This window comes from Saimiri boliviensis, chromosome 12 (assembly GCF_048565385.1).
Source record: "Saimiri boliviensis isolate mSaiBol1 chromosome 12, mSaiBol1.pri, whole genome shotgun sequence".
Taxonomy (NCBI): Eukaryota; Metazoa; Chordata; class Mammalia; order Primates; family Cebidae; genus Saimiri; species Saimiri boliviensis.
In genome coordinates this window covers 1,572,607-1,598,887 of record NC_133460.1, presented here as the reverse complement: position 1 = coordinate 1,598,887, position 26,281 = coordinate 1,572,607, and the positions used below count along the sequence as shown (strand labels likewise).

The 26,281-nt window shown below is 45.2% G+C and overlaps 1 protein-coding gene across 3 annotated transcripts in view; it reads right to left on the bottom strand.

Annotated features, from left to right (window-relative positions):
• The window catches only part of GRIN2A (glutamate ionotropic receptor NMDA type subunit 2A), a 425,841-nt gene extending 399,765 nt beyond the window's left edge, over nucleotides 1-26,076 (bottom strand). For 2 of the 3 annotated variants that reach the window (XM_039478380.2, XM_074381625.1), the window contains exons 1-3: nucleotides 25,993-26,076; nucleotides 25,282-25,472; nucleotides 22,826-23,257 (exon numbers count right to left, since the gene is read on the bottom strand). In XM_039478380.2, the coding sequence (XP_039334314.1) occupies nucleotides 22,826-23,239 (414 nt within the window). In that variant the 5' untranslated portion in view covers nucleotides 23,240-23,257; nucleotides 25,282-25,472; nucleotides 25,993-26,076. Of the gene's footprint in view, nucleotides 1-22,825; nucleotides 23,292-25,281; nucleotides 25,473-25,992 lie in introns of those variants that run through there. The other variant, XM_003938743.4, reaches the window with a different exon arrangement.
• Nucleotides 26,077-26,281: the final 205 nt, after the last annotated feature.

Sequence of the window (26,281 nt, the reverse complement as noted above, 5' to 3'; positions counted from 1 at the left end):
GAGGTAATTCTTAAATGCCTGGCTAAGGGTTTAGAATTTACCCTGAATATAATGTTGCTATCACCAAAGCTTTCAGAGTGGAGAGTAACATGCTCAAACCTCCCCTTTGAGCAGAAAAGCCTCCCACATAAGCAGGAAAGTTAGAAGACTGAAATCAAAGTTCAGGTGGAAGGCAATAAGGACTAGGTGCCAGGGATAGAGAGGAATGAGGTCATCAAGAGTTGGGCAGTGGAAGAATTGGCAAAGCCAGTTGGCCAGGTGTGGTGCCAGAGATTGTTTTATGTTTTACATAGATGAAACACAAAATATTAAAGTATGCAGAATAAAACTCTGATTATCTTTCAATCCTTCTAATTAGTCAGTGAGGAAATCTCATTTTGGTGCTAATAGGTCTTCAACACCTTTCTAACACTTGCTAATCTTTTAAAAGAGACAATAAAATGCTGTATTAGTTGGTTCTTATAATGCTATAAAATTACTACCAAAGACTAGTAATTTATAAAGGAAGAGGTTTAATTGACTCACAGTTCCAAACGGCTTGGGAGGCCTCAGAAAATTTGCAATCATGGCGAAAGGCGAAGCGGAAGCAAGTACCTTCTTCACAGGGTGACAGGAAAGAGTGTGAGTGTACAGGGGAAACTACCATTTATAAAACCATCAGATCTCATGAGAATTCGCATGGGGAAACAGCCCCCATGCTCCAATCACTTCCCTTCCTCAACACATGGGGATTGCAATTCAAGATGAGATATGGATGGAGACACAGAGTCAAACCATATGATATGCTAAGCAAGAGTTGGCAGGAACAGTAGTTTGTTATATTTTAATATTACTAATGTAATCTTTCTTTTTAGTTTTCTTTTTTTCCTATTTGCAGAATTTTGTTTGTTAGTTTGCTGATGCCTTCTACTTATCATAAATGAAACTCGTTTTGATTGTTGGCAGTGATATACTATTCTCTTTTAGACTATATTTCTTTTCTTTTGAGACAGTGTCTCACTGTCACCAAGGCTGGAATACAGTGGCGCAATCACAGCTCACTGCAGCCTCGACCTCCCAGTCCCAGGTTATCCTCCTACTTCAGCATCTCAAGTGGCTGGGACCATAGGTGTCTGCAAATACATCTGGCTAATTTTTGTATTTTTTGTAGAGACAGGGTTCCACCATATTGCCCAGGATAGTCTCAAACTCCTGGGCTCAGGAGATCCACCTACCTCAGTCTCCCAAAGTGCTAGGATTACAGGCGTGAGCCACTGTACCTAGCATCATTTTCTTTTAAGATGAAAAGAAAAGTATTGTGGTGGTAGGAGTAGGGGTGATACCTATACTAAATAAGTTAATCATAGCATTACCATATAACCCAGCAATTTCACTCTTGGGTATAAACCCAAAAGTATTGTGGTGGTAGGGGTAGGGGTGATACCTATCCTCAATAAGTTAAGCATAGCATTACCATATAACCCAGCAATTTCACTCTTGGGTATAAACCCAAAAGAATTGAAAACAGGTGTTCAAACACTTGCACATAAATGTTTATAGCAGCACTATTCACAATAGCCAAAAGATGGAAATAGCGCAAATGCCCATCAATGGTTGAAAAGATAAATTAAATGTAGTATATCCATGCAATGAAATATTATTCGGCCATGAAAAGGAATAAAGTACTGATTTATGCTACGACATGGATGGACTTTGAAAACATTATGCTAATGCTGGGCGCAGTGGCTCACACCTGTAATCCCAGCACTTTGGAAGAGGGTGGATCACCTGAAGGTCAGGAGTTTGAGACCAGCCTGACCAACATGATGAAACCCCATCTCTACTAAAAATAAAAAAATTAGCTAGGTACGGTGGTGGGTGCCTATAATTCCAGCTACTCCAGGAAACTGAGGCAGGAGAATTGCTTGAACTGGGGAGGTGAAGGTTGTGGTGAGTGGAGATAAAGCCGTTGCACCCCAGCCTGGGCAACAAGTGTGAAATTCTGTCTCAAAAAAAAAAAGAAAAGAAAAGAAAAAAATATATATGCTAAGTGAAAGATGCCAGATGCAAAAGGTCACATAACAGACGATTCCATCCCATCTAGAACAAGTAAATCCATAGATACAGAAAGCAGATAAATGGTTTCTAGGAGCTGGAGGGGTGGGGAAATGGATTGTAACTGCTTGATGGTTACTGGTCTCCTTTGGGAGTGATGGTGTTCTGGACCTAGATGGAGGTGCTGGTTACACAACACTGGGAATGTACTAAATGCCACTGAATTTTTTGCTTTAAAATGTTTAGAATGACAGATTCTATGTTATGTATATTGTATCACAATAAAAAATTAGTCAAAGTGGCCAAAATATTGTGAAGATGGCATGGAAAGAAACAGAGCTTAAGAAATTCTTGTTATCAAAAAAACAGAGGCTATGGAGTCAGGAGACCTGAGTTCAGGGCCCAGCTCTGTTATCTGCTGTTACCTGCCTACCAGCAATGTCACCAAGAGTAAGCTTCTGTGACTCCCTGGGCTTCATTTTCCTCCTCTCTACAATGAGGGTGGTGCTCCTCAGATCCCTGTCTGCCACACAACTGGGATATGGTCTCCTGAAACCAAGAAAACAGAGCACACAGCACAAGTGGGAATGGACCAAGGCCAGGTGAACTATGGATGGTATGTAGACTTGGACAGGTTCATTTCTAGCTTCTAAATTCTACCCCAGCCCTGGCTTTAGGAAACATGATAGGGCTGCATGAGGCAGGGACCTCATTACAACATGTTCTAAGTAGGATTTTGGTAATAAGAAGGATTAAAGCCCGATCTGCATCTCTCGTGTTGTCTTTGCGTTGCTGATGATTCATCTTCTTCATACAACTGCTTGGAGGGCATCAGAGACTTTCCCACACTCCGCAGAGCCAGAGATTTTGGTTGTTTTAATGAATTCTTCTAACCCATTGCAGTATCCCAAATTGACAGTAAAAGTTAACAGATTTGTTTAAGAAATAAAACTTAATCTCAATACATTGTGGAGAAATGCTCAATCTAACAGAAAGCTCACTGTTAATTCACTCTTCTTCCTTCTCAACTCCCCAGCTATCCTGAATACCTCAAGTCTCTTCTCCCCTCCAGGCACAAAAGTAATGAGGAAATTTTGCTTGGGAAGAATTTGGTGGAGGCACATTCGTGGTTCAGACAACTTCCTGGAAGGCCAGGAGTGAACAACCTGAATCATCCTTCTCCAGAATGTATTAAGCGCTGATGTGCACAAGCCTCTGTGCCTTCTGCAATCTGCTCTGTTCCCTCATTCAATCTGCTGCAGTGCTTCTCAGCAACTAGAAGCCAACTAAAAGAATTAACATCCTCAAATACAAAGCCCTGCTTGGGCTGAACACAGTAACAACATTCAAAGCCAGCCCCAAACAGGGTAACAGATTCACTGGATACTGGGTAGATAAAAAGGTGGGAACACCAACAGACACTTGTCCATTTACAGCTTCAAAGGTTTTGTAAAATGTGGGTCCCCATGTGTAATGACATCACTTATTTTAATTTTTTTTGCATTTCCTTTTTTTTTTTCCTTTTTTAGCTTTTATCTTAAGTTTAAGGCTACATGTGTAGGTTTGTTACATAGGTAAACGTGTGTCATGCGGGTTGGTTGTACAGACTGTTTCATCACCCAGGTATAAATCCTAGTAGTACCCATTAGTTATTCTTCCTGATTCCTTTCCTCCATGTGTTCTCATCATTTAGCTCCCATTTATAAGTGAGGACATGCAATATTTAGTTTTCCGTTCCTGTGTTAGTTTGCTAAAAACAACAGCCTCCAGCTCCATCCACATCCCTGTGAAGGACATGATTTGGTTCTTTTCTTATGACTGCATAGTATTATGTGGTGTATATGTACCACATTTTCTTTATCCTGCCAATGAAGACATTAATTCTTAAACAAATACTATGTCAGTGGTATTGCCTGGTGATCAGACCTCAAAACCTGTAACAGGGGTTTCTCAACCCAGGATGACTGAGCCCCAGAGAACATTTGGCCATATCTAAAGAAAATTTTGGTTGTCACAACTGAGAGGGCTGCTACTGTCATCTACTAGGTGCATAAACACCTTACAATGCACAGTACAGCCCCCCACAACACAGAATTATCTACCAAAATGTCACCAGTGCTGAAGCTGAGAAACCCTGCCTGAGAGTCAAACTAGCTGGGTTCAAATCCCAGCTCCACCACTTACCACCAGCATGAATTTGGACACATGGCTTAAGTTCTCTGGGTCTCAGTTTCTTCAACTGTAAAATGAGAATAATAATGATCCCTATCTTGCCCAACTGTTGCAAGGATGAGAAGTGTTGATACATAGACTATATTAGTATTAGAACAGGTGCTTACTGCATAGTATGTTCTGTTTTACATGCCAAGCAATGTGCTATACACTTGTCACAGATAATTCTTAATCTTTACACCTACTTTGTAAAATTATACACACACTTTGTAAAATAGTAATTAATTCTAGGTAAGAAAGTTAAGGCTCAGAATGGTTGAGTGATTTGTTTAAGGACAGATACCTCAAGAGCTGAAGAGCCAGGTTTTGGGGTTTCAGAGTTCAAAGTACATACTACCCCAGGGTTATTAAACAGAGGCACACACAGCTCAGCAGAACACACATGAAGAGCACAAATACAGTAGAACTCCCTAGAGCATTACTTTTATTTATTATATGGTTTGACTGTGTCCCCACCCAAATCTCATCTTGAATTGTACTTCCCATAATCCTCACATGTGGGATGGACCTGGTAGGAGGTAATTTAATCATGGGAACAGTTATCCCCATGCTGTTTTCATGATAGTGAGTTCTCACAAGATCAGAGGGCTTTAAAAGGGGCTTTCCCCCCTTTTCCTCGCACTTCTCCTTGCTGCTGCCATGTGAAGAAGGACGTGTTTGTTTCCCCTTCTACCATGATTGCAAGTTTCCAGTGGCCTCCTGACCATGCTGGACTGTGAGTCAATTAAACCTTATCCCTTCATAAATTACCCAGTCTTGGGTATGTCTGTATTAGCAGTGTAATAATGAGCTAATACAACTTGACTATTTGGTAAAGGGAAAAATGGACACACATATCTTAAAAATCATTTTAAACTATTTTTGCCTCAATACAAACAGTCACATTATGAGGTAGAAGCCATAATCTGCATGAATTTTTAAGATAAAACTCAGAGGAAAGGCCACAAATGGCACAGCCTGACATGCAGAGCACGTGTTTATCAGATGTTCTGCCTGTATTGGTTTCCTATTGCTGTTGTGACAAGTTACCACCAACTTGATGGCTCTAAGCAACAGATTCTTTCTCTTAAAGCTCTAGATGTCCAAATTCTATACTGGGTCAAGGAGTTGGCAGGGCTGCATTCCTTCCGAAGGTCCCACACGAGGACCTATGTCCTTGCCTTCTCCAGCTTCTGGAGGATGCCAACATTCCTTGGATTGCAGCCCATTCCTCCATCTTCAAAGTGCATCACTCCAATCTCTGCTTCTGTTGCCCCGTCACCTTCTCTGACTCTCATCTCCCTGCCTCCCTTTTATAAAGAGTGATTATAAATTGGACTTACCTAGGCTAATCCAGAACAGTCTCTCCATTTCAAGATCCTTAATTTAATCACATTTGCAAAGTTCCTTTAGCCGTACAAGGTAAGTATTCATGGATTTCAGGAACTAGAATGCGGATATCTCTGGGTGGGAAAGAGGAGGTGGCGGGGGCACGATTCTGTTTATCACACCCCCTAAGGCTATTTGAATAAAAGTTCCTGAGAGGCATTGAACCTGGAAGTCCTAGAAGGGTTTTAGGAAGGATTCTAAGACAGGAACTAAGTTCCTTAAAGCAGGAGCCTAGTGTCCAGAAAGGGAGCACACATGAGAAGAACAAAGTCAGTGTTAGAGCAGGTGGAGGTCTGAGTTCTGAGCTGAGGTGTCTGGACTCCCCTGAGACTCAAGTACAGAAGAGGAGTGAGGAGGAGGCTTAGAATTAAGTGCCAACTACCTCCCAACCTCTCTGTATTAATTTTCCCAGGCTGCTGTAACAATTGTTCACAGTTTGAATCCAGAAGTCCAAGATCAAGGGAGCAGCAGGATTGCTCATCTGAAAACTGTCTCCTTGGCTTACAGATGGCCATCCTCTCCCTGTGTCTTTACAAAGTCTTCTCTTTGTGTGTTTATGTTTGTGTCTTAATCCCCTCTTCTTATAAGGACATCAGGCATGTTGAATTAAGGCTCACTCTTATGCCCTCATTTTATGTAATTACTCTTGAGGACTACATCACCAAAGCTCCACATTCGGAGATACTAGGGGTTAGGACCCAACATATGACTTCTGGGGAGACACAATTCAGTGCATTATCAAGAAATAAACAACATCAGAGTTCTCCTACCCTCAGATGAAGCCAGAGATGTGTTTCTTTCTTCTGAAGCCCATTTGAAAACCTCCATGAACCAGGACAGGGATGGAGAATTTACCACTTTGGAGGGGGAAAGGAAGCCACAGACATTACAAGTCAACTAAGCACATGATCCCATGAAGGCACATCCAAGGTTCTCTTTTGAAAGTTGATCTTTAACAAAGTTAATTTAGGCTGTGGAGTATTTTTTGGTGAGTTACGAGATTATTTTTATGCTTCTGCAAATGAGCACATCACACCCCAAAACCAGAGACTAAAACAGGTCTCTTCATTCAACCCCAATGAAAACAGGAATTGCTTGGGAATCTCTTGCCCTAGAAGACAGGGAACAAGAGAGTAGGGAGTGGGTGGTGGAATGGACAGCTGGCTTCAGCTCCTGTGCTTTTCATAGGAGGGAGGCATGCTATTGAAGTACAGCTAGAAAATTAACCCATAAGAGACAGGCCAAAGCACCAGGCTCAGAAGGTGGAAAATTAGAAGGAAGCACATTTCTATTTCTACATTTTAGGAAAGAGATCTTCAAATGCTCTCAGTCCTACCTCTCTTTTTCAGGGCATGGCTGATATGCGGCAGAGGAGACAGTCATCCTGTATCCTTTTCTAGACAGTTCCCGAGAAACCTTCTGCATATGCATTGGCATAAAAGACACGTGAGATCTCGCTAATATCCTGGCTGGTATGCACTGATGCAGACAAATTCGTTATTAAAAGACTGAAATACTTTTGTTTTGCTTGTGAATAGCCATATCTTCCAGGAACCCCAAGTGCCCCCTGCCACTCAGCCCCTCCCTTGGCAATCCCCCACCTCCCCATCACCAGCTACTAATGGATTGACATCTGACACAACAGGCGCTCCAGCATCCTGCAAAGTGTCTATTCTGATTTATCTATGATCATGCTCTAGTGGTTAAATATTTTGAGTATTTCTCACAGCTGTTAATATCAAACCTAAATCTCTCCTACTTTTGTTTAAAACTCATTTTACTGCCCCCTGACACCCAGGCAATCAATATCCCTTTCCTACCACAAGGGAGTTCCTGTTACAACCTCACCCTGCCTCTGTTTTTTTTAGAGAAAGGAACAAACAAGGGCTTCCCATCACTACCGTTCCCCACAAAGCCTGGCACACGAACATGACTCCAGCCCACGTGGACCTGAGTCTCTACCTAGACTCTTGGCAAATCATAATAATGGGGTCCCACAAAATAATTTGCTGTTGGGAAATTTTACATATTAAAGCAGTGTTTGAAATAACACTGATACAGAGACAACGGTTGAGCAATGCCTGGTGATAAAGAATGAATAATCATAGAACTCCCTGCCAGGCTTCAAAATATTTATTATTTTTTAGAAATTCAAATTATTCCACTGTACTTTATATTGGAAGCCGTCATTCTCTGAGGTTTTCCATTTATACAATGGAAAATATCAAAGCAGTTAAAATATGAAATACCGAGGGAATATAAAAGTGGTGATTAAATTAAAATATATTCCATGACAGGTGTCATAAGAGAGATGCAAATTATAACAATGAGATAATATTTTCATCTAGCCAACTAAAAAATTCCTGTTTCAAGAGCCGGCCAGAGTTAAGTGACAGAGATACTTAAGACATAGTTTTTGGAAGTGTCCAGTGGTTCAGTCTTTCGGGGAACTAATTAATGGAAATTAAATTGGTTCTACATTGATAATTTAAAAAATTATTTAATTTCCATAATGAATTTTATGAAAAGCCAATAAACTGTGATGCAGACATTTCCTTACGAAGATGATAACTAAGGTGTTAGTTTTCATAGCAAAAAAATGGGAAAAATTCAAATTATCAAGTAAATAATGAAAGATCCATAGAATGGAAAACACAGAAGATAAAAATGTTTACAAGTAATTTGAAAGCTTCATGATAAAAATTTTAAGCAAATTATAAGCTATCTGTGAAATTACATAATTAGTATGTATTTGTAAATAAGATATAGTAAAACAAACTAGAAGGAAATAAGCTAAAATGTTAATAGCAGTTGTCTGTGGATGGTGACATTAAAGGGGATTTTTATTTTCTTTATACTGCCCTGATTCTCACAAAATCCTCTAAAATACACATGCATTAGATTACTTGTACATTAGCTGTAATTACCTTTTTAATAGTTCTTAAAGTTCTTGTCTGGTTGAGGTATATATACTAACATATTTACTAACAACTACAGTGATGTCTTGGATTTGCTTTAAAATGACCCAGCAGTGGGTCCATGATAGAAGAGAGGGAGGGGAAGGGAGGGGAGGGGAGGGGAGGGGAGAGGAGGGAAGAGGAGGGGAGGGGAGGGGAGGGGAGGGGAGGGGAGCAGAGGCTAGAACCAATTAACCAAAGCAAAACCATTAGCAAATTTGTTTTTAACTAAAGTGCAAATTTGACCATGAAGCTGAGGTCTTCACCCATGGCCTGCCATTGTCAAAATCCCATTCGTGGAAGCCATGCTCACAACCTAGCACCAGAAGTACAGCAAGCCTGCCTTTTCCTATAGCTCTGCAGCTTCTTCACACGGTTCTCAGTCTATTCACCCAAGACAGCTAATACTACATTTCCTCAGTCCTACAGACATCTTAGCATTAAAACAATTCATCTGGAAAATATGAATTTTTCTTTCACCCTTAGGATGGTAGACTAGAAAGACAATATAGACTTCAAATGCCACTCACACTTCCTGGCCAGGTATTCCCAATTTGAAGAGACAAGATAGAGCAGGAGACATTCAGCCATTTGTGACAACGAAACAGAAATGTACACAAATCTCAATGTTTGATAGCAAGAAATTCCATCCAGAGTAGAATTTGGAAGCCATCAAGATATCACTCAAACCTGGCAGCCTTGAGGAACAGGTTAAGAGGAGAGGAAGGCTTAGATTGTGAACTCACTTCTGCTCCTCCATGAGGCAGCCTTCCCTCTACAGCTCATCCTCAGCCATGGGGGATGACAACCTGTAGGGAGAGGCACCTAGGACACCAGCTTCTTCTAGACCAGCTCTTCCAACTTGACCCCAGATCCTGACCCTTGGACCTATAAAGGTTGTCCCTCCTCTGCATTCCTGTGGTCCCATGAATACAATCATACTGGACTTGCATTATGAGTCTCCCCAGGTAGATTCTGAAACAAGATGAGCACAAATGCATCCACAAGGCATTCTGGCCCAAGGACAAAGCCAAGAAATGTATGAAGAATGATCACGCATTTGACCCATGAACAACACACTCCATAGGTCTACCTATATAAAAATTTCTTCTCCCTCTGCCAACCCCTGGGGCAGCAAGACCAACCCTTACTCTTCCTCCTCCTCCTCAGCCTCTTCCATGTGAAGACAAGGATGAAAACCTTTATGATGACCCACATTTGCTTAAACAGCCAACATATTTTCTTCCTTATGAATTTCCTTATGATTTTCTTTTCTATGGCTTACTTTACTTAAGAATACACTATATAACACATATAGCATACAAAATTTAATTTATTAATGGACTCTCTGTTATTGGCAAGGCTGCAGGTCAACAGTGGGCTACAGTTTATGGGAAGCCAAAAGTTATACATGGATTTCATCTGTATGGGGGTCAGTGCCCCTAACACCTGTGTTGTTCAAGGATCAACTGTATTAATAAACCAATAAATAAATCAATTCCAAGAAAGTCTATGAATGGGTTTCAGAGGTTCTGTGATCCCCTGAAATTCCACATAATATTGAATGCATGTGTATGAACATACACTCCTCTGGAAGGGTCCATAGCGTTAGCTAGACTTTAAAATGGTCCCTAACTCCCTCCCAAATCACCCCAAGTTACCTTAAATTCCTTGAGTGAGTTTGTGAGCCAAGCTTCAAGGTGTCAATGATTTTTGGAAATCACAACTTACATTTTAGAATGAGTTTATTCTTATTTTGGCAAAAAAGTCACTGTTGGGGACCAATGGAAACGATTATCCTTTTTGAAGTCAGGGACTGAAGTTTAAGAGAAGATTCCATTAATATGCCAACTTTAGAAAAAAAATAACAAACAAACAAAAAAATGCCATTCCAATTAAAATTTTCCCTCCTAATATGGGTAACACAGTCACCTCCACAGAAAGGAACCTGAGTCTGAAGATCTGCAATGCATTCATGGGATAAATATTCTTTTTATGAATGCTCTATTGTATTATTTAGATTTTTTTACTCTGTACATCAACATCAATTTCAAAATTTTTAAAAATGAAGACAAGTCTGGGCATGGTGGCTTATGCCTGTAATCCCAGCCTTTGGCTGAAGTGGGCAGATCATGAGGTCAGGAGTTCAAGAACAGCGTGGTCAACATGGTGAAAACCTGTCTCTACTACAAATACATAAAACTACCATGACATAGTGGTGCGCACCTGTAGCCCCAACTCTTCTGGAGGCTGAGGCAGGAGAATCACTTGAACCTGGGAGGCGAAGGTTGCAGTGAGCCGAGATCATACCATTGCACTCCAGCCCATGCAACAGTGTGAGACTCTGCCTCAAAAAAAAGATGGAGACAATATATTAATTGCCATCCCATGGAAAGTTACAAAATTTTAATGGAAAAAATAAAGCATTTGGAAAGCAATTTGAGGTTCGTTTTTCTTTGGGGGGAAGTGGGAAAATCGGAGAAGGGAATAAACAACAGAATAGTTTCTAGAGCATTTTCTGCCATAAGCAGATGTTCCAAATGCAGGAGAATACAATTAACAACAAAAAAAAGGGGGAATAACTTGCCAACTGAAAAACCAGTGAGGAGTCTGGCTGGCTCTTTAGAATACAAACATATTACTACAGTAAGATGTGCAAAAGAAGGTGAATATACTTCATAATAAGTAATAGTGATTAAACTGATGCAAGTGCAAAAACACCCCATTTCGAGATCATTGGCAATTATTCTAAACATTGTCTTCTGCAGATGAGCTTCTTAGCCAAAAACATTTTCACTAGTAAATATGATGCTGGTTGACCTACTTACATTTATATTTATATATGTGTGTATGAGTTGATATATACTTAGGTTTTCTGCTTTTCAAATATTTTCTACCCTTCAAGATAATGTAAAGTCCTTTCGGAACTTGAGGTGACGCAGGGATTATAAATTCCTCCTCCATGCCAGGCAAATTTATACTGAATTACTCACACACTTGGAAAAAGTGAGGATGTTGGTTTTCAGCCAAATCCAAGGGCCTAAAGCATCAAGGCTTAGAGATTTTTTTTTTTTAAATCAAGGTTTGAGAGGTACAGAGTGTCTGAATAAGGAAGAGTCTCAGAAGTGACCAAACCCAACCTTCCAAGCCCAATTCTCCACCCCATTCCTGAGGGACAGTCACTATTAGCTCAGTCATATCCTGTCTTATACTTCCTATTCCATGACACCTCACAGTCTTCTGTTAGAGATCTAATTGCCAAAGCTTATTCCTCATATCAAGATGAAACATTACTCCTTATAATTTTACTCTCCACCAGGTGCAGTGGCTCACGCCTATAATCCAGCACTTTGGGAGCTGAAGCAGGTAGATCACCTGACGTCAGGTGTTTGAGACCAGACTGGCCAACATGGTGAAACCTTGTCTCTACTAAACATACAAAATTATCCAGGTGTGGTGGTAGGTGCCTGTAATCTCACCTACTTGGGAGGCTGAGGCAGGAGAACCACTTGAACCCAGGAGGCAGAGGTTGCAATGAGCAAAGATTGCACCATTGCACTCCAGCCTGGGGTACAAGAGTGAATCTCCGTCTCAAAAAATAACAATAACTACGACTAATAATAATCATAGCAGTCTCATATGTGTCCCCAGAACAACAATAACACAATTAAGAATAAACCTTCTACCTTACAACAGCCCATCAGACATCTGAACACTTCTCCCATATCCCCTGAGATTTCCCTTCTCCAGGCTAAGCATCCCTAAACCCTTCTTCTGAGACTCTTAGCATATTTCATTCAGAGTCTACACAATCCAAAAGGCCCTTTTTCTGCACACATTGCAATTTTTCAACACTCATCTTTAGCTATTATTCCTCAGAACTAAGTGCAATTTTACATATAATGTTGTTAGTGTTGCTGGAGATATCACTAGTTGTACCACTGAGGCATCACCCCATACCCCTGCTAACAGAATCAATTTTACTCACTGGCAATTACCCATTCTCAGAGAGGAATCCTGGATTCTCAATCTCTATCATTAATGTTTCAGCGGTGGAAATGTGACCTAGTTTTGGCCACTGAAATTTAAGAGGAAGTCTACTCTAATAAAGGATAGAGGCCCTAGAAGAAGGCTTATTTTTCTCTCCCTTTTTTTCCTCTTTTGAAAGCTAGGGAGTGAGGATGTGATGGGTGGAACAGAAGCAGCCATACTGTGACTCAGATAAACCAGCAGCTGAGGAAGGCAAAGTAGAATGAGAAGGATCTGAGTCCTCTATGGGACATTAATTCACTAAGCTAGACCTGAGGCTCCTTACAAAGCAAAAAACTGAATGTCTTTAATGGTTTAAGTCACTGTTGGTCAAATACTCTGTTCTTTGCACCTGAAAGGACTCCTAACTATGGAAGAGGTATAATGGAGCTATCACATTCCTTGATTTAAACATTATATTTCTATAAATGTGGCCTCCATTTTTCATAAGGCCACAATACATGTAGGCCTCCACATGTATTTCTAGATATGTGGCCTCCACATATCCCTACTTAGGATCTGCTGAGCTTCTGGTCAGTACAAACAAATAAATAAGCAAACAAATAAAAACTCTGTATTTGACTACGATTATCTCACATATTCACAGAAACCATATCATTGACATAAATGTGTGAATCACCCTAGATAGGAGATAACAGAATGGGAAGGGCTGTAGTGAATTTGAAAATGTCTAAAGACATTAAAATTCCAGCATTTTTAAATGCTGTACTGTTGAAATAAAATGCATCTATGAACCAGATTCAGCATGCAGTACACCAGTTCATGACCCTTGCTAAAATGTAATAGCTGGGACAGGGGCAGCCACATTTTAACTAAGTGAGTTGGAAAGTCTCATATCCCTCTTTATGCAATAGTGAAAATTCTTCTTAAAACTATTGAGAAAAGTTGGTCAACAGGCACAAACTTCCAGTTATAAGGTAAATAGTTTCTAAAGATCCAATGCACAGCATAGTGACTGGTGATAGCATGGTGACAATACAAAAAAGTATTGTATACAATTTGCTAAGATAGTATATCTTAAGTATTCTCATCACACAATAAAGGTAACCATCTGAGGTGATTGATACGTTAATTAGCTTGATTGTGACAATCATTTCACAGTTACATGTATGGTATATCAAAATATCATATGGGGCTGGGGATTGAGGCTGATGCCTGTAATAGTAGCACTTTGGGAAGCTGAGGGAAGAAAATTGCTTGAACCCGGGAGTTCAAGACCAGCCTGGGCAACATGATGAGACCCCACCTCTACCAAAAATTTTAAAATTAGCAGGATATTTTGGCACACATCTGTGTTTCCAGCTACTTGTGAAGCTGAGATGAGAGATCCAATAAGCCCAGGAGGTTGAGGCTGCAGTGAGCTAGGATCCTGCCACTGCACTCCAGCCTGGGTGACAGAGTGAAACTGTTTTCTTTAAAAAAAAAAAAAAATTGTGTTGTACACCTTAAATATATACAAGTTTTCTTTGTCAATTAACCTCAGTAAAGCTGGGGAGGGTGTAGAGGGAACCTTCAGTGCAGTCTTAGCATGACTCCATCACTTCAATCTGAACTTTTGAGTTTTAATTCCATCATCCAACATCTTATTCCTTTTAGTCAAGATAACCAAAATACAAACATCAAAACCTGTTATTCATCTTGAATTCAAGCCCCTTCTCTAAACTAAGTGGATTCATAATCATTAACTGGAAAGGGTAATAAGAGCAAAAGAATAGGAACCCATAGCCCCAGGTTCTAGTTACAGCTTTGAACAATGCACAAATTTCTACAACTTTCAGAACCTTTATTTCCTCATCTGAAAACAGAGATTCTTTAAACAAATACTTCTGGAGCTGCCAGATTCCCCAGGCTATCACTAAGTTATTAATCCTTGGCAGAGACGAAATGAGAAACTATATTATGTCCACACTCTAAATCCCTAAGCCCCGTGCAAACATATGGTCCAGTTGGTGGAGTCATTTAGTGCAAAGGTCAATGAGATAGTCTCCTATGATCACTTTCACTCTGGTCACATTTAGCTACGATTTGCCAGGATAAAGCTCTCAGCAAGCCCTATGAAGGCAAAGGAAGCTTCTGGTTGTCCCGTGAGAAAATATAAATAATTTCACGTTAGACCCTCCACATCTGACAGTTCTATGGGATTCACTCCCTTTTCTTGCAGAGCATGCCCTCGTGTAACCACATCACCCTTAATCACACTTTCTGGTTATTAAAAAATACATGTACACTGGAGAAAACTAAAAACTGTGGACACAATAACAATAGCATTCCTGTAATAAGCATTTATTACAAGGTAAGCACTGAGATACGGACTAATATCCATGATGCCATTTAAATCTCAGAACTCTATAAAGTGGATGCTATTATTATTCCCATTTTACAGATGAAGACATTGAGGCTCATGATATTAAGAACTTCCCCATTGAATTCCAGGATACTACAAAAATTTTTTAAATAAAAATGAAAAAAAAGAACTTCCCCATGATCACCCAGCTGGTAACAAGTGGAATCCCTGAATTTAAATTCAGTTAATCTAACTCAAAGTACAATGTTAACCACTCGATAATGACACTGTTTAAAGATTAAAACAGTCATGAGTCTACTACCCCAAAGATAACCACTATTCATATTTTGGTATGTTTTGTTGCCAGTCTTTCCTTGACGGGACATATAATTTTCAGAGCTAGAAGAGATCTTAGTGATAATTTTGTCCAAAATCCTCACTATGCAGGAGAACCAGAGGTTCAGACAGGTAAAAGTTCTTTTCCAAGGTCACAAAGGTATTTTAGGAAATTAAATTTCATTCTTCAGATTCTTTGTCCAAGGTTTTCTTGGATCTTCCAACTCAAGTTGATTCATCATGGCCACATGGAGTACTGTGTTGGGAAGGCCTTAAGGCCAGTGGGCTCAACAGGGCCAGCTGTTGTAGGAGATTAATGATGGCAGCAGTGAACATGGCATTCACAGTTTCATACATGCCATGAATCTGCCATCTTACCTAGGGGCAGTCCCTGGAAGAGACAGAGAACTCCCAAAAAGAGCCTTCTTGACAAATGTCAGCTACTTTCCTCACCTACATCACAGGGCTCACACCCCAATGGCTTCAGGGCACTGTGTACGTTAATATAAACGAGTAAAGTGAAGTGATTGTTGGGAATTTAAGAAAGGAGGGGTGTCTGTCCCATCCCAGGATGACAGGGGGAGGGCAGGTATGGCGGGGGGTAGGATGGGGGTTGAGATTCATCTCCAGCTAACTGTTGCCATGGAGGGAAACGGGGCCAATGTTGTCAGACCTTCTGATTGTTTCAAAGCAGCATGGAGTTTGGATTTTCTCTTTAATGGGATGTCTCCCAACTTTAAAATGTTGGCCAAGAATTCTGATTCGAAATATCAAGGGTGGGGAATGCAAGACAAACAAAAGACACCAATTAACAGCCTTAAAATGTCTCATTTATGTGATGACCTATCAGAGGCTACCAACGCTCTATTACAAACCAGAGATTCAGTTCCTGTTTCTCTTCTGCACAGCCCGCTTTCTCTTTCCCCACTCACTCTTCCTACAGTTTTCCATCTAAGGCTACGAGAAAGAAGATCAACACCACTCCAAACCCACCAGACCACAGCTCTCAAGGGCCCAAATGTTTACCAGCAACCCCTGAGGACTATCTGGAGTGTGAATCAAGCTACCAGGAGGATGCCAGTTGCTCTCTGATGACTTATGTGAGGAGGTGTTGATGATCGCATCTGACATGCCTCATAGAAAAGACTAAAGATAGGTCTCCCCACTCTCCCAGGAACTACCTGATGCCTCTTTAGCAGGAGCTGAGTGGGCTCCACCAACATTCCAATCTGCGTGTCTGCCCTTTCCGAGAGCTTTCAGTGTTTAACGGGAACGCCCATCACAGGCATCCAAACTCTGGAGCTGCCAGGTTACAAGCACCAACTTCCACCTCCTGCTGATGAGCTATTACTCAGCAGTTCTCTACAGGCCTTTTGTATGTAACCCCCCAATTTATGTTAATCTCCAGGATGGCTGGTAATTATCTGCCCACTAGAGAGAGGAGAAAAATTGGCACACACCTATGAAATCAGTCAATATTGAAGGAACAAACACTGCAGGAATGCCCTGAACCATATTGTGATATGTTCATCCGGAAGCTCCAACAAGCTGGCATCAGAGCCAATGACTTGATTCATTCAATCAACAAACATTTACCATGTAACAAAGGCAAAGGGCAGGACAAGTGCAAGGTGCCGAAAAGGATGCCCCTATGGAACACAAATGAATCTTATTAATGGTGGAAAGAGAGAGAAATGGTTAAAATAATTGTGGTATGAATGGAACACTATGCAGCCATTGAAAATCAAGTTTGAGAAGTCTATGTAGTGTTAAAGGAAAATTCCAAGAATACATAATCAAGTTTAAAAAAATATATAAAAGCAGGTTGTGAAATAAAACTGGGTCAAAATCCAAGTGAACACACTCAGTAACCTTCCTTTTCTGCTCCTAAGACATAGAATTTATAAAGAAATCTGTAGTTATTTTTAAATTTACATAGTATTGCTTGGAAATAAGAAAAAGGAATCACATATCGAAAATAGAGAGAGCTCCCTAAAAATAAATTAACTGAAAGATGGGACTCTTGGGTTTCAAGCAGGAATCAAAGTGACATAATCCATGGAGGGTGAATCCAGTATGAGTGATAAGAACAGAGGTGTCAATGTCCATCCAGGGAAAAAGGGGAAGACTGGACCTACAATCATTCTGCTAGCTATGGATGGTGCTAGTAACAGCCAAAAAGCAGAACCCTATCTGTGTCAAGGAGCCAAAATAAAGTCACCTACATGAGACAGATTCCCAGTCCTGCACCACAGGCCATGTAGAATGGAAAGAGAGCACAAAGTTGAGCTATTGACATGGGCTCTGGTTTTATAGATACAGGGCTTAAGAAATCAAAGTTGCTTGAAAATAAGTTTACAAACAAAAATTAAAGAGCATATGTGAACATCCAACTAACTAGCTTTACAAATGAAGGAATTCACAACTGAAGAAACAAAGATGCTGGAGCAATCAGAGAAGGACTTCATAATACGGATTTTTAATCTTTGAAGGGACAGGGGAGTAAGTTATATGTACAAAGTGAGAAGAGTCATTCATTATTTATTTAAAAAAAACAGGAAGGTGTAAAAAAGGACCAATTATTATCTTGGAAATAAAGTATATCCTTGTTGAAATCTATAACTCAACAGACAGTCAAAATAATAGATCATCTATGCTGTTCCTTTTGAAAATAAAATAATAGACCAGACACAAATGAAATAATGTAGTTAACAGGATTATAGAATTGAGGAAACCTTCCCAAACACAGCACAAACAGAGGACTGAAAAAAAAAAATGAGTTAAGAGACATGGAGAATTGATCAAGAAATTATATGTATATATATATATATATATATATATATGTATGTATGTATATATATATGTTACAGTCATGTGTTGCATAAGGAGGTTTAGGTCAACAACGGACCACAAATACACAATGCTGGTCTCGTAAGATTATATTCTAAGTTTTCACTGTACCTTTTCTATGCTTAGATATGTTTAGACACACAAATACTTACCATTGTGTTATAATTGCTTACAATATTTAGTGTAGCATTCATACAGTAAAGTATGCAGCAGAGGTTTGTAGCCTAGGATAGGCTATAGCACATAGCGTAAATGTGTAACAGACTATACCATCTAGGTTTGTGTAAGTGCACTCTACAATGTTGACGAAACAACTAAATCACCTAATAATGCATTTCTCAGAACATGTCCCATCATGAAGTGATGTGTGACTATATATATGCATGTATATTCAGAAGGAGAGAATAGAAATAATGAAGGAAGGAAAATATCCAACAGATAGCAGCTGAGATTTTTCCAGAATTTTAAAGAAAATCTGCAGTCCTCTAACAAAGTCCACAGAGCACAAAGCACAATAAGAAAAACCATATATACTGTAAAATCCTGAACTTGCGACTAAAGAGATAAAAGGAAATACACCAAAGTGTCAGTAGTGTTTACCCATGGTGATAGGATTTGGAGTGAGATTTTTATCTTCTTTAAAGTTTAATGTACTTCCTAAGTGCTCTACAATGAAAAGACATTATTTTTGTATGTCTGTGGAGCAGAGAAGCATTTGTTATGTCAAATACACATAAACAGATAAATAGTTTAAAAAAAAAATCTGTCCTCAAAGGACTTACACTCTAGTAGAAGAGGCTTGCATAAAAATAACATGGAAAACAAAACCCAAGCGATAACTGACATGGATAGATATAGTTAAAATCTGAGCCTCGTCTTTTCCCTCATGTAGCAATTAGAAATAAGGGCAGAAGTGGTGGGGTGATACAGGAGTTCAGGACACTGAGCAGAAAGAAGTATAAAGGTCTAGCCCATATTCTGGGCTTACTAGGGTCTATTACTGCAGCTGAAGTGTATTTCACTTGGACAGGGTCAAAATGGGCAAACTAAGATAAAATTAGAACTTTATCTACATCAAGCATTATTTTCACCTCTAATTTATTTATTTTTATTTTTTAAATTTTCTTTTTTAAGACAGAGTCTCACTTTGTTGCCCAGGTTTGGGTGCAGTGGTGCGATCTTGGCTCATTGCAACCTCCACCTCCCAGGTTCAAGCAATTCTCCCTGCCTCAGCCTCCTGAGTAGCTGAGATCACAGGTGCCCATCATCATGCCCAGCTAATTTTTGTATATTTGTAGAGATGGGGTTTCACCCTGTTGGCCAGGCTAGTCTTGAACTCCTGACCTCAGGTGATCCGCCTGCCTCGGCCTCCCAAAGTGCTGGGAATACAGGCATGAACCACCTCACCCAACCTTATTTTCACCTCTAATTTAATTATATTGCAAGACCACCCATTGATGACAGCAAAAAACACCTGCATTGTCAATTAAATTCACACCATAAAAAATCTGCCACATTTGAATGACATTTCAATTGTTATAAGGCTTTTTTCTTTCTTCAAGGGTCATGTAGGTTGAGAGAAGGGTGAAAAAATGTGTGTGTGTATATGTGTGTTCATTTTAATTGATAATCAAATTACCATTCTTATCGGCAGGGGCACTATCATTATGCCAATTTAGAAGTAAATACAACACAGGTGTGTTTTGGGTGGCTTTACCAAATCAACATCATTTTATCAGGAGGCAGAGCCCTCGTCAATCTAGGAAGGTTGAGGCTGCAGTCATAATACCATTGGCACACCCAGGCAAGGCAGAGTTTTAAGCAATGCACCATGACTGTTTCTTTGGAGCCAAATAAACTCAAGGCAAAGCTCTAAATGAAACAGGTGGCAGAAGCACAAGCCATCTAGATATGTTACTAATGGAAGGAAAGGCTATTCACATCTCAGATAATCTCCTTTCTAAACACATCCCAGTTTCTCAAAATACCACCTTTTAAACCAGCTCCTCTGGATATCAATCAATTCCTTTCAATAGTGCCGTTCCACATGGGAACCAAACATATACCCCAATGTTACCTCCACTGAACTATGTGATTTCCTGCCACCTTGCCTTATCTCCCTATACTTCCACCAGAATCACAGACGGGGGGGGGGGGGGGGGAGTCTCTCCAAAACCAACTCCTGAAGTCCCAACAACAATTGGGAGTATCGAATCCCCTCCCCCATTTTTTAAACAATGGACCCTTTCCTTTTTCTTCTCTCCAACCCCTCTGAAATCTCTAGTCTTGATTTCTCTGGAAACGTCTTTTCTCATCTTCCTCTTGCCCTTTCCTGAATCCTTTTCTCTTCTTACTCTTAAGTGAGGTCATATTTTAGTCAAATCCCCATAAGGCAGTTTCATCCCAAAAGAGAGAAGAATGTTTCCACCTGTACTCCCTGGACTTCTCAAAACTTTGTTTCTAATGCCCCCGTCAAGGAAGGAACAGTTGGTGATCTAGTTAGTCAGAGCCTGCCATTCATTGGGTCAAGATTCACTAGCAGGCAGGGACACTGCCTATCAAGGGGGTTCCCATCCATGACCCTACACTCTTTCTGCTTCTCTCTGCCTACAGTTGGATGAATGAGTCCCATGAAAGCCTGAGCCACACACCTATCAGCTAAGACTCAGAAGAAAGAGCCGAAGCCTGCCCAGAACCTCCCAGTCTCACACCAATTCAGCTTTTCCCAGATTTCACCATTGGGCTGTGCCAAACCCTCATGGATCCAGAAATTTCACTTTCAGTATGGTTACTGTTTCTGGTCTATCGCTCCTTGGAAGAAGGGATCCGTGGCAATATTCAAATCCCCAAATCATACTCCAAAGCCTGGCTGGAAACTGGCTGTTCTCCCTCAATGACTTCATTAGAAGACTGGCCCCTCCCATAGAAAAGCCCTCTAGGCTGTGATTCATCACAGCTCTCCATGCTCAGCCCCTCCCACAAAATGAAACCGATTCCTTTTCCCTCCTGAAGATGGATGACATCATTAAAGTATAGGCTTGATTTAGTGGAATATCACAGCTTGGGACCAGAAACTCAGCTACCTAACTCCATCACCTACGGTGTGGTCTTGGCAAAGTCCCTTCACTCCCCTATGCCTCAGTCACTTCATCTGAAAGTTACAGGATGCTCCAGGAAATCCTAAGGTTCTCTCTACTTCTGAAATTGTCAATGGTGGCAGAGCATGGCTAGTCCCTACTCTCTTCTTCCCAGAAAGGAGCCCCCCAGAACTGAGAAGTGGTTGGGAAAATGCTCTACCACACACAGGAATTCTGCTAGGCTGCAAACCATTTAAAATGAATGTTTAATAAGATCCTGCATCAATTGTGTGCTTCAGCTGAATGTGCTGCAGCCCAGGAGACCTGAAAGAATTAATATGGTTCCCAAAGGAGCTGCTGGGAATTGCTGAAACAGAGGCAAAAGCTGATGTGATGCATATAAACGTGCTTTGAGGGCATCAAAAGGAAAGTGCTACCATGAATGTCTGTTCACTCCACTAGAGTATCTCCTGCCATCTAAGTAAGGAACACTCTCCAAGAAGATCTCAGGGTTAGAGTCCATGGCACTCAGGTACACTTGCTCTTTCCTCTCCTTCTGAACTCCCAGCCCTTTCTCAGGGCTTAGAAAGAGGATAGCACACACACAACTCCAATCCTTCCCTTTCTTCTCATTCCTCCCTTTACTTCTCCATTCCATTCCAGCCTTCTTCCTTCCCTCCAGTTCTGTGTAATTCCCAAACCAGGTCATCATAACATCTCACTCAAATCTTCAAATATCTCTCCCTGCTTTGCCAAACTGATGCTCCCAGACCGTCCACAAAAAGACCCTTCCTCTCATTCTAAGCCAACAGATTTTTTGAGACTCTTTCTTGCATTCTGAGAGTCTCCAACTTTAGTACCAAGACCTATCTTCGTTCAGGAGCCAGCTCCTCCATCTGAGAGCCTTGGAACCCCAGACAGAGAACCTGTAAGGAAAATGCCAGGCCTCCATGCTCTGGGTTTGGAGTTAATTCTCTCCACTCACACCCACTCCCGCAGAGGAACAGTCTCTCCTCCACTCCTCTAGCCCAGGGCTTCTCAAACTCCCACCTCTGTTCCTCTCATTGCAGAGTCTGAGGAAGCATGACATTTTTTCTGCCCTTTTGTGCGTTACCTAAAAACTTTGCATTTTCTTCCAGAACCTACCCACATTTAATAATTTTTATAAATAGTTTTAGTCACTTACCATAAGAGTAAGAGGGAAAAAATGGACATTTTCCCACAAAACAATCAGGTAAAACAGGCATTGTGGGAATAGGAACCATACGTCTCCAGTGCTCGTCGCCAGTGCTCTTGAGCCCACCTCTGTGCCCCGCAGCACTTGTAAATCTCCAAACATGCCACCACTGCCATCACCACCCCACTGCCTACTTCTGTTTTCTGACCTCTTCCTGACACACCCACACTGAAGTGCTCCTGTGTACACCGTGTCCAGAAACAAGGCAAAAGGCATCTCCATTCATTTCTGGGTTGAAGAAGCAAGACCTGGTTCTCACCAGGGCCAGTGGCCACGACCCTCCCACCCCCACCCCCCCTTCACATCAAGACAGATTCTAGGGGCGTCCGAAAACTTGAAGCAGCTGCCAGGCAGCTGGTCGCTTCCCAGGTCCTGGCAGGGCATCACCTCCCGGCCTTACCTTGTCAGCCATGATCATAGATGCGCCCCCATGAATGCCCAAGATGGGGACGAAAGTCTGGGAGGAGATAAAATCCAGCATCTGAGCCACGGCCTCCTGGTCCGTGTCGTCCCCAAACACGAGGCCGTGGATGCGCGCCCCGGACATGAGGTCACACACGTGCGTGATGAGGCTCTTGGGGTCGGTGCGGTTCATCAGCAGAGCTACCACGTTCACGTCCAGCGGCAGCCCCGCAGCCTGCTCGGGGCCCCACAGGGTTCGAAGTTCGCGCTCCGTCACGTCGTGGCTGTGACCCAGCATCACCGCAATATTCAGCGCGGGGGAACCCTTCGCCGCCGCCGAGCTCGGCGCCGGAGCGCGCCAGACCAGAAGGGCCGGCAGCACCAGCAGGGCCCAGTAGCCCGCTCTGCCCATAGTCGCCACGGACGGTCCCTGCAGGGTGAAGAGGGAGAGGCAGGGCCGCGGTGAGCAAGGCGGCCGGGAGAAAGGGATTCCCGACCGGGCCCCGGCTCCAGGAGCCAGGCGTGCGCCTCAGCAGCAGGACGGGCTGCTGGGATCGCGGACTCCGCTCCCCGCCCCCGACGCCCTCCGTGGGCCTCGACGCTTCTCTGACTCTACGTCCAACGCCAGCCCGAGCTTCCGGCATCCGGCTTCCTCGTGCCCCGTCTCCAGGCGCTTCCCCATCCCCAGCTCTGCGCGCATCCCCCGCCGCGTCCCCCACTTCGCTGCGGGCCACAGACCCCGAGCGCCGCGCGCGTCCTGGGACCCGCCAAGCTGGCAGGTGCGCCGAGGGAGCCCTCGTGCGGCGCCTCCCACCTGGGACCGTGGGCCGCGTTGTCAACCCCGCCCCGCGCTCGCGAGGCGCGAACCGCGGACTCCGCGGGACGTGCGGAGGCGGCGCCCGGACCCGGCGTCCGGGCGCGAAAACTGAGCTCGTCGGCTGACCCCGCCCCCTGCCCGCTCGGCGGCTGCACCGCACGCTTTGCTCTACGCTTCGCCCCGAGTGCGGACCCGGCTCCTCTGATGCACAGTACACCGCAAGGGCTTGGGCGCGAGGACGCTGCCCCGTGGGCCCAGACTCCGCGGTGCCCGAGGTAACGAGGGGCTGAGGTAACGGGGAGCTGAGGTAACGGGGGCCTGAGGTAACGGGGGCCTGAGGTAACGGGGCCTGAGGAAACGGGGGCCTGAGGTAACGGGGGCCTGAGGTAACGGGGAGCTGAGGTAACGGGGCCTGAGGTAACGGGGCCTGAGGTAACGGGGGCCTGAGGTAACGGGGAGCTGAGGTAACGGGGCCTGAGGTAACGGGGCCTGAGGTAACGGGGGCCTGAGGTAACGGGGAGCTGAGGTAACGGGGCCTGAGGTAACGGGGCCTGAGGTAACGGGGGCCTGAGGTAACGGGGGCCTGAGGAAACGGGGGCCTGAGGTAACGGGGAGCTGAGGTAACGGGGCCTGAGGTAACGGGGCCTGAGGTAACGGGGCCTGAGGTGACCGGGGCCTGAGGTGACGGGGGCCTGAGGTAACGGGGAGGTAACCGGGGCCTGAGGTAACCGGGGCCTGAGGTAACGGGGCCTGAGGTAACGGGGGCCTGAGGTAACGGGGGCCTGAGGTGACCGGGGCCTGAGGTAACGGGGGCCTGAGGTAACGGGGAGCTGAGGTAACGGGGGCCTGAGGTAACGGGGGCCTGAGGTAACGGGGCCTGAGGTAACGGGGCCTGAGGTAACGGGGGCCTGAGGTAACGGGGCCTGAGGTAACGGGGCCTGAGGTCACCCGCCGCTCTCCGAGGGCCGTGGACAGCCCTGCAGTGAACTGAAAGTGGGCCCGGGGCCCACCCAGCGCGCACGTGCACACCCAGCCTCTGTCCCGCGCGCCGGGTGCCCTGCAGGGTTCTGGAGCGGAGGCGCGTCCCCCGCGGGCCAGCGCGCGGGAGCCGGCGAGGAACGTGCGCAGGGGCCGAGCGAGGCTCCGGAGACGCTCGCAGACGGCCGCGGACCGCGCGGCCCCTCCCCGGCCTCTGCACCGCGGGCGCCGCGTTCGGGTCTCAGGCGCACGTGGGCCGCGGGCCGCAGCCGCTCGCAGACGCGCGCGCTCTCTGCGCACATCCTCGGGCCGCGGCAGCGGTGCGCACGGCCAGCCGGAGTCCTCACGCGTCCTCGGGCGGCGCACACGCAGGAGCCGCGGCAGGCGCCAGCCCCGCGTGCCCGCCGGTACCCGCGCGGGGGTGCCCGCGTGGCCTGCCGGAGCCGGGGGAAGTCGAGGCGGACTCCAAACAGCCTCGGCCTCCCGGGTGGGCGCCGCGGAGCGCGGAGCTGCAGCGCCCCCTGGCGCCCCCGCCGCGCCTCGCCGCCGGGCTCCCTCCCGCGCTCCCTCGCAGTCCCCGCCGGATCCCGCTCCCGCGCCCGCCGCGCCCGCCGCCCTCCTCGCGGCCCGCGGAGCCCCGATCTCCCGCCGGGACGTACCTGTAGCCAGAGAAGGTCGAGGATGCGGTGGGGCGCGCTGCGCGCACGAGCATCTCGGCCGCCTCAGCAGCCGCCGGGTCTAGCGGGTTCCCGCATGCTGCGGCCCCCGCGCGCTCCGCTGGCTGTCCCGCGCCGTCCGCATCGGCCCCGCGGGGGGCGGCTATCCCGGCCGGAGGCTCTGCAGCAGGGCTCTACGGGGCGGGGGGACCAGGAGAGGCGCCGTCAGCCCGGCGGCGGCGGGGGGTCCAGGGCAGGCTGCGGGGCTGGGCCAGAGGGAGACGCGGAAGCTCCGCGCCCGCGACGCCCCCGGTGCGGACCCTCGGGCCCTGCGGCTGGCAGCGGGAGCCCCACTCCGGGGCGCACAGGAGGATGCGAGCCCCCGGTGGGCCGCCCACGAGAAGCTGACCGGGCACCGCCGCCCGCACCCCCGCGCCGGCCGCTGCGAGTTGTGCGACCGCGAGCTGCTGAGTGAGGGGGGGAGGGAGAGAAAAAGGAGGTAACGGCCGGGGGGGCCGCCGGCTGAGTTTGCGACGAGCCGGCAGGAGGCGAGGGGGAGGGAAGGACACGGGCTCCCGCGGTCGGGCTCCCCAGGGAGGCGGCTCGTTCCCACGCACGGAGCCTCTTGCGATCCTGCTGCTCCCGCCCTCCCCGGGCCTCCCGCCCGCCCTCCCCGAGCGGCCTCCGCTGCCGGCGTCCCGCGCCAGCACTCACCGCAGCCGCTCTCCACATAGTTCTCAGCGGTGGCCGCTCCTGGTCATCGCCGGGGCTGACGGCTGCGGCCGCGATTCTCAGCGCTCACCAGGTCCCATGATCCGGCCCAGCCCCGGGAGCCCCTCCAGGAGCCCTCGCGCTGCTCGCTGCCCCACCCCGGACGGCGGCCGCCGGGTCCTCTGGGCGCCGGAGCACCCTCGCCGCGGCCCAGCCCCGGGCTGCTGTGTCTGGAGGCCGGCGTGTGTGAGCGCGTGCGGGCGCGGGAGCCGGCGCGGGCGTGTGGCCGGGG